The sequence below is a fragment of the Ips typographus genome, linkage group LG4 (assembly GCF_016097725.1).
Source record: "Ips typographus isolate SLU linkage group LG4, UJ_Ityp_2.0, whole genome shotgun sequence".
NCBI lineage: Eukaryota > Metazoa > Arthropoda > Insecta > Coleoptera > Curculionidae > Ips > Ips typographus.
Genome location: NC_138425.1, coordinates 1,707,745 through 1,716,521, shown reverse-complemented (window position 1 = coordinate 1,716,521; position 8,777 = coordinate 1,707,745). Strand labels below are relative to the sequence as shown.

Here is an 8,777-nt window from a genome sequence, read left to right as displayed (position 1 = left end):
TCAATTGTCAATGAATATGTTGCTGTCCTTTGTTAACCTTAAAAACAAACTGATGCCATGTTGCCGAATGCTCTCGTACAAACTAATTGATAGACAATAACGCTTTCTTACACTGACACGGAGCATTACAAGGGGGCGATCTCTATCGGTAGCAAAAAACAAAAATAGTTAAATCGCGAAATATCAATGAAAAATACATTAGTGCCCATTGGTCAGATTATTTCAGAATTTGACAGTGATGTATGTAATGTGTGTCCCATAGCCAACATGACGGATATTTATAAGTCACGTGTTCGACTCATAGGCCGCATTCGTTTTCAGGCTCCATGGAGCGAGCAGAGCGCTTTTGACGTCACAATGACGTAGTTTGACAATTGGTCAATCTATAGTTTTGCCAAATTACGTCATCGTGACGTGAAAAACGCTCTGCTCGCTGTCCAAGAGCACCCTGGACATAGGAGATTAACATGGGAGAACACTTTAGATAAAAGCTATAGAGCGCATTTTCGGCTATCAACTTGTAATTTTTTTAATACCGTAGATTTGACCAGTAAGACGAACAACGTATCTAAAATTCGGAAATTTTAAATATCGCGCCAAGCGGTCGTTCAACTTAACCTTTCAAAATCTTAACAAATCGCTGTCAGTCATTCTGTAATCAAAACATTCAAAACAAGTTTATTTAATAATAACTTTGAGTTACTACCCACATAATGCAAAGAAAATACAAATAAATCGTGATAAAAATACTTTATCAGTAGCCACAGCCTAAAAATCTGGTAAGTTGCGTTTATAACCTCATTCAATGTCTCTACTCAACTTATTTACTTTGTAGCAAAATTCTTTAAGAAAACACTGGTTTTGCTTGCAAATATTTAATGAGGGCGACCGAAGCACCTATCTCAAGCCTCTTCATAACACTACCAAACGATTTAAAGTGATGAAAACAGTGGACAATGAAGATAAGTTTCCTACTGTACAGGGACAACAACAAAGGGGCCAAATACTTCCTTCAAAAGTGGTGTGATTTAGCTTCAATGTGCTTAACTTCATGGACTATCATCAGCGAGGGTTTTCATCAGTGTTGCAACTAAAATGTGAATAATCTTAAACTGGCTACAAAACCTCTGAGAAACCCCTTCTAGGAACAGAATATGGACTTACACAGTCAAATTATCAGTCAGGTGGCAAAAGCTTTTGTATATGGGTAGGTATTGTCGAAAAACCAACTTTTCAATTGAGCTATCTACATGAGCTGTTCTATTCTAGGTTTATTAACATTATAATTGTGTTCTTTTTTCCACACACTCAATTGTTCCAAATAAAACTTTGTACACTGAACGTTTGTATTAATTATTTATTCACAGTTCAAGGTACAGTATACATTTTCTTCAAGTGAAAAGCTTAGGTGGCAAAGAAAACTGGTCTTACCACATAAACAGTGATTGTTCCACAGATGTGAGTGGGTGAACCTTTCACCATACAAGCTAAGCTAAAAACAACTTTGTCTTACTAACCTAATGTGTGTTTGGATAATAGTGGAGTTCCAAATTAGCAAAGGTAGGTGAAATGTAGTGATTGAAAGTCTCTTAAAGAGAAACAATTTGCTTCTAATTCAATACACCATTTCACAGGACCTTTACTAATCCAATGTGAACTTAAGTTACACATTACTTGCAAATAAACTATTTTTGGTTTGTAGACATTTTACAAGTATCCTTGTAGGTGAATGATGTTCAAGTTAACTAATGGAGCTAATTAAATATCAGTACTTACTTTACTCTGTAGAACTAGGGAAAAAACATTGATAATCAGTTATAAAATATGCCTTTTTATTAACATCATACAATATAAAACCACTTAAACACTATGGTGTGTTGACAACCCTACAAAACAGAAGGATTCAATAAAACTAGCAGTCACTAAATTGCATCACTTTTGAGGGAAGTATTTGCCCTCTTTTGTGGTCCCTGTATAGTAAAGCGACTTATCTTCATACATCTGCAGGTCTTCCTAGTCCATTGTTTTTATCACTTTAAATCGTTTGGTAGTGTTATGAAGAGGCTTGAGATAGATGATTCGGTTGTCTTCATTAAATATTTGCAAACAAAACCAGTGTTTTCTGAAAGAATTTTGCTACAAAGTAAATAAGTTTAGTAGAGACATTGAATGAGGTTATAAACGCAACTTACCAGATTTTTGATTTACACGATTTATTTGTATTTTCTTTGCATTATGTGGGTAGTAACTCAAAATTATTACTAAATAAACTTGTTTTGAATGTTTTGATAACAGAATGACTGACAGCGATTTGTTATAATTTTGAAAGGTTGGTAGCACGGCCGGATATAAACTTTCCTTGACGACCGCTTGGCGCGAGATTTAAAATTTCCGAATTTTAGATTCGTTTTTAGTCTTAATGGTCAAATCTACGGTATTGAAAAAAATACCAGTTGATAGCCGAAAATGTGCTCTACAACTTTTATCTAAAGCGTTTTTTCCGTTAAATGAATGAAATGGTCCAGTTTTAAATAAGTTGACATGCATTATGTCATTTTTTTGTCAAAATTGTCTAGTTGGCGTAGATACAGGGGGACGGTTTTCATTTTCCTTCCTTATTGTGTACGTCACTGGACATTTTTCGAAAAATGACACTTTTTTAAATTTCTCGTTCAATTTGGAAAAGAAAGTATTTCTTGTAAAATTCTGATTTAACTGATTTAACTAGTATCAGAGAAATAGATATATCCATTGGCCACAAGTCATAGTCACGTGAGCATTCAACCAATGAAACTTGACATTTACTGTTTCTGAGTGGGAAACCAGTCAGGGATTGGTCACAATAAGGGTAGTATGAATCTTACTAAGTGCAGTTTCATTTAAAAAATTATTAACATTATCCTAGTAAATTCAGTGCTTGACTCTCAACTAGCAGTAAACATTTGCCTGACAAAGTGACATTTTAAGAAGTTTCCAGTTTTTGACAGTTTAAAAAAAAAAAGAAAGGGCGTGTCGGTTGAACCAATCAGTTTTCTTAAGTGGTATTAGGGCGTGGTCTTCCAAATGACACGCCCCCCTTTTAGAGGTGGATAAATAGATTTTTACTCGTCCAGATTAGGTTGGGTTATCCAGGTTATTAATTATACATTCTGTATAAGGTCAGAACGTGCGCAAACGAGACCCGAATCTCGGTTTGGCAATCGCTTTTGGCTGGCAGCATTGAATTATTGTTAATTGACATCGTCGCCTGTCAAAACGCGCCCCTAATTTATTTTTGCCGATACTGGCGCGCCACATCGTTACGGATCAGTAATTAAACAAATAAATTACTAAACGGCCGGTTATTAATGTTGCCCTAACAGTTGCTGGCTCTCCGAACGTAGTTATTATGTAATTATCAGTTAGTTTTAATCTTGGGTTAAGCAAACGTTTCAGAACCGCCAACAAATTACTCGGGCAAGACACACCTCTAGAATGGGCCGAGTCCGACTTATCTCTACCTGCTTTATAAATTACCCCACTAATTCTCCCGTGGCTGATTTAACAGCCCGTAATCGTTTTTTAACATTTCGATAATTTCTTGTTTTTTCTACGTACCCTTTCGAAGGTTGGTTTGTTTTTCGGTTACTAAAAACAGAGCAAACACGTAAGACGTTTAATTCACACGGTTCGGTACGACAATGCATCAGGATAACTTAACAGGGGACAGGCGATTTAACAAGCTCGAGATTAGGTTACGAATAAAAAGGTGCCCCGATCGCCTTAATTTATGCCCCGCCCATACCTTTAAAGGTGTCGCTTCGTAATCTGATCGATATTGTTCGGTCCTTCGGGATTCAAAGTGCAAATTGGATACGATTGTATTTCCTTCCATTCCTCCATCACTTTTATTCTTGGATTTGAGTCTGTTTTTAAGTAAATTTACTTCTAAGTGAGTATAAGATACAAAATTGTTTGTCCAACTGAAATGCATCAAATAATGCTTTATTCACATGAGGCTCAATCGAACAAGAGCAAAATGGTGCACTGGATCACGTTTTCGTATAATAATTTAGATTTTTCATGTATCAATTATTATTAACAGTAATAAAAACTTGAAAAGTTTAACTTCCGTTATACAACCCAAAATGCAATGCATTAACGTCAACTGTCAGTGCGGATGACAACCAATACAGACCAATTACAGCTCAACACGTTTCTAGTCATGACAGCCCTTCATAATTTTCTTTTAAAGGTCACATGACCTCCGTGTGGCTTTGTAATCATTAGGCACTCCAATGAAATGTCAAAAACAGCTGATTGAAACTTTTGACGGCCATTAAAACACTTTCTTATGAATACTGGTAGAGTTTTAGCTTAAATTTAGCGATTTTCTGAAGACTTTCAGTTGATATTCCATAAAATGCCTGCCAAATTCATAAGAAAGTGTGTTTTAATGTCCGTGTTTGCCCTTCCAAAAGTTTCAATCAGCTGTTTTTGACATTTCATTGAAGTGCCTTATTGTGTCGTATGATTTTTAGATTCTAGCGCATTTTGACCCGAAATCATGGGCTTCTTATATGTCCCATCAAGGTATTTAGGCTCGTTTATCAAATATTGCTTTGACAGTGACATTTTTCACAAAACCACACTTAACGTGAACATGACAATCGAAAACGCCTTTATAGGGTATTCTCTACACCTTTTGGCTGACTTGGACTGTCAAAAGTCAAAAAAACTCGTTTTTTTTACCTAAAATGCTGTGATTGACACAAACACTACACATATCATTCGTTTTCAAACTCCATCGAGCGAGCAGAGCGTTTTCGACGTCACGATGACGAAATTTGGCTAAACCATAATTCGACCTACTGTCAAATTACGTCATTGTGACGTCGAAAATGCTCTGCTCACTCCACGCAGTTTGAAAACGAATGCGGCCATTGACTTACTATAATGGGAGACAACTTTGACAGAATGTCAAAAGGGGGGAGCTCTTAGAAAGTGTTCCAAAATGTCTAAAATGTTTTAAAATGTCTAGTAAAAATGTAAAAATGTCAAAAAAGTGTTTCCAGAGATCTAAAATGTCTAGAAAGTGTTCCAAAATGTCTAAATCGTCTAAAGAATGTTCCAAACCCTTTAATAAAAATTCTCACCAACGCGCTTGATCTTAAATAGTTATTTCTTTGACGTATGACAGGTGTCAGTTCATTTTTTTGTAGATTCAAAACGCTGTTGCCAGTTGTCATTCTTTTAGTCAGGGACGAAATGACAGATTGTCCTATCTGAACATAAAATGAATTGTTTTCCTGAAGTGTCCTAATACTATTTGGAATTTTTGATATAACTACTTAAACAGTTAGGTTAGGATTACAAGAAACACAACCTTTTTGAAGCTTCTAAAGCAGTACAAATAAAACACCAATATACTAAAAATCTCTTTGTAATTTTGTACTCTTTACAAACGTTAAGTACTACATTTTTTTATTTATAATAGGTAGTCCGCTTATCGTTACTAAAATATCTAAAATAAGAACACCATAAAACTGGTTCAACAATTGACTGTTTTGTGGTTGGGAACACAAAAATTGCGATATTACTGGGTTAAGCCGACTGGTTTTTTTCTATAACAGCACGTTTCCAACTTTATAACTAAATCGAAGAGATTTTTCACAATTACATCTATACATATTATACAAAATGGATATGTTCTCATACATACAGAGTGTACAAATAAACTAATTAATAAAATAAAAACTTATGTACAAACATCACAGAAATAAATAATAAAAAAGTTGCTTTCTCTTTTTTTTTAATTCAGTTACACTTTTTAAAACTTCTCCACTGAATACAATATCAACTTTACGATTTATTAGAAAGTTGTTGTAAAGGAATTTTAGTAAACAAGATGTTAGTTAGTTTGATCTTGTTTTGCAAAATTCCGTAAATAATAACTAGGTTATACAGGGTGTCTCATAAGGATTTTAGCTCGTCCAAAAATATGTAAAAAAAGAATATTGCCTTATCCTCTTAAATCGTGTATTTTAGATTTTTTTTTGATGAGCTACCATATCGTAACGTTTTGTGCATACATTATGAAACACCCTGTATAAGGACAACCAGGTTTACACGAATTTTACCCTTATATCCTCTAGTACAGTTATACGGGTGTGTATGGAAAATCCATTACGAAATCAACGGTAAAAAGTGAAGAAACACGTCAAACCCATACTGTCATTAGTGTCACTTTTTAAAGTTGTCTTGTGGATTTCGTGTGGATAACTTTTGACACCTGTATATTATGTATAATCACGTCATTTACTCACACTTTTATAATCAATACTCTATAATATACAGGGTAATTCAAATTCGACCCTCACCATTGGGATCTCGGAAACTATAAGAGATACGAGAAAGTTTAAATTGGGGCAAAGTTGCGCAATGTAAAGCTCAACCAAATGCAGTTTTAAAAATTTCGATTTTCCGAGTACTTCCGAAGATATCCGAAAAAAACTGAAAATTTGATTTTTTGTTTTTATTTATTTCTAATCTTATTTGAAGAGATATTCCAAAACTAAAAGCACCTTTTCATTGCCACTTTTTCTCAGCTATTCGATTATGGATTCAAATTTGCCACACGACGTTTCGTTTTTTGGCAGCCATCATCAACTTTCTTTTTTCTTATGGGCGCCATATTGGATTTTTAGCCCACCAAATAGTACGTTTTATTCTGATTTTAGTGATGTATAATAATTTATGATTTGCTTCATAAATAACAAAATAATTCAATAAAAACTATTTTTACTGTAGTTATTGGCTTTGAGTTAATGGGCCGTTTTATAAAATGTCATTATTTGACAGTACTTGTCAAACACGATAATTCGGACGATCATTAAAGCTTTTAGAGATTTTACCTTAGTTAGCTTTGAGTTAATGAGACGTTTTATGAAGATTACTTGGTAGTACTTATCACACGCAATTGGCCTGAACATACTTAGTCACAAAGGTGTACACGTGACTTAAACCGGTTTATTCACTCGAAAAGCTTAGGGCACTCGCTACGCTTGTGGACCTAGTTGTTCTTTTCGTGAATAAAAAATAGTTTAAGTCACTTGCTGTATAAATAACTATTAAATCACTCTGAATGACATTCGCCTATTTACAGATGTAAACAAACATCAATGTTACATCTACACGGGGCGCGGTGCAAATTTAATAGAACTGCAATTTTAGTTTTTTTTTTTAATATAAGAAGTCGAAATTTAATAAAGTACTGTATGAGACACGTGACTTAAACCGGTTTATTCACTCGAATAAATATGAATGAATAAAAAATGGTTTGTCACTTACTGTATAAATAACTATAAACTTGCACTTCATTATAAAAAATTGAAATTTGGCAAAAAATGAAGTTCCTAAAATGATGATCTTTCTCTTGGAAACGTAAATAAGCCTTTTAAGTTAGAAATAATGCTAACAAATCTTTTTTTCTGATTAACCTAAATAGTTCAGCAATGCTTGTATAATAATAACATTTTCTGCGGGGGTTTCTTTTCTACATACATTTTTAACTATGATTGACGCTCTAATGATCGTCCGAATTATCATGTTTGACAAGTACTGTCAAATAATGACATTTTTTAAAACGGCTCATTAACTCAAAGCCAATAACTAAAGGAAAAATAGTTTTTATTGAATTATTTTGTTATTTATGAAGCAAATCATAAGTTATTATACATCACTAAAATCAGAATAAAACGTACTATTTGGTGGGCTAAAAATCCAATATGGCGCCCATAAGAAAAAAGAAAGTTGATGATGACTGACAGAAAACGAAACGTCGTGTGGCAAATTTGAATCCATCATGAAATAGCTAGGAAAAAGTGGCAATGAAAAGATGCTTTTAGTTTTGGGATATCTCTTCAAATAAGGTTAGAAATAAATAAAAACAAAAAATCAAATTTTCAGTTTTTTTCGGATATCTTCGGAAGTACTCGGAAAATCAAAAATTTTAAAACAGCATTTGGTTGAGCTTTAAATTGCGCAACTTTGCCCCAATTTAAACTTTGTCGTATCTCTTATGGTTTCTGAGATCCCAATGGTGAGGGTCGAATTTGAATTACCCTGTATACAAATAAATTAAAAAATAATAGGAAAAATAAATATCCACTAACAATAATTTACATTACCTTCGTGGTCTACACGCAGAGATAGTAAAAAATTGGCACACGCGAAATAGACTTGGCACCACAGAAAACTGACCGTTTTTTTAGCACTAACGTGGCCAAGAACCACCGGACGCCATTATTTTATAAACCCCCTCTCGAGTGGCTGAAAAGTTCCCAGAGAAATAATTCCCTGGATCGATAAATCTGGCTATAAACGCTCGGCAAATGGAGTGGTCCTGGGGGCGATATAAAGTTTAACCGGCAACGTTGCCAGATTTACTGACGCTTAGGGGAGCGAGTTCCTTGATTTGGGGCTGATTAACTGCCAGTTGTTTGGCATCCATCTTAAGTATGAGGGGCCTGATCATTTGAGGGGAGGATCTGAACGTGTCACTCTACGATTCACTCTCCACGTCACTAACGCACTCGTCTTCCATGTCCATGTCTATGTACTCGCCATATTCATCGGGCGCCTCTTGTTTCCATTTGTTCAATTGTGAGTTGGTCTGCGAATCTGCACTTGATTTGTTACCACCCTGGCCAGTTTTCGCCTCTTCCTCTTGTTGCATCCGTTTGTGTTTGGTCCTCCGGTTCTGGAACCACACTTTGACCTGCAACCAAAAGGAAAAC

General features: G+C 34.8%; 1 protein-coding gene and 1 long non-coding RNA gene across 2 annotated transcripts in view; one reads left to right on the top strand and one right to left on the bottom strand.

Moving 5' to 3' along the window:
- Nucleotides 1-641: 641 nt before the first annotated feature.
- LOC145728592 (uncharacterized) lies at nucleotides 642-1,341 on the top strand. Its single transcript, XR_014178131.1, has 2 exons — nucleotides 642-779; nucleotides 836-1,341. It is a non-coding gene; the product is annotated as an uncharacterized LOC145728592 (long non-coding RNA).
- Nucleotides 1,342-5,406: 4,065 nt separating this feature from the next.
- LOC145728828 (homeobox protein EMX1-like) overlaps nucleotides 5,407-8,777 on the bottom strand; it is a 30,616-nt gene continuing 27,245 nt past the window's right edge. Inside the window, exon 3 of the mRNA XM_081979368.1 lies at nucleotides 5,407-8,758. Coding sequence (XP_081835494.1) covers nucleotides 8,543-8,758 — 216 coding nt within the window. The 3' untranslated portion in view covers nucleotides 5,407-8,542. The remainder of the gene's footprint in view (nucleotides 8,759-8,777) is intronic.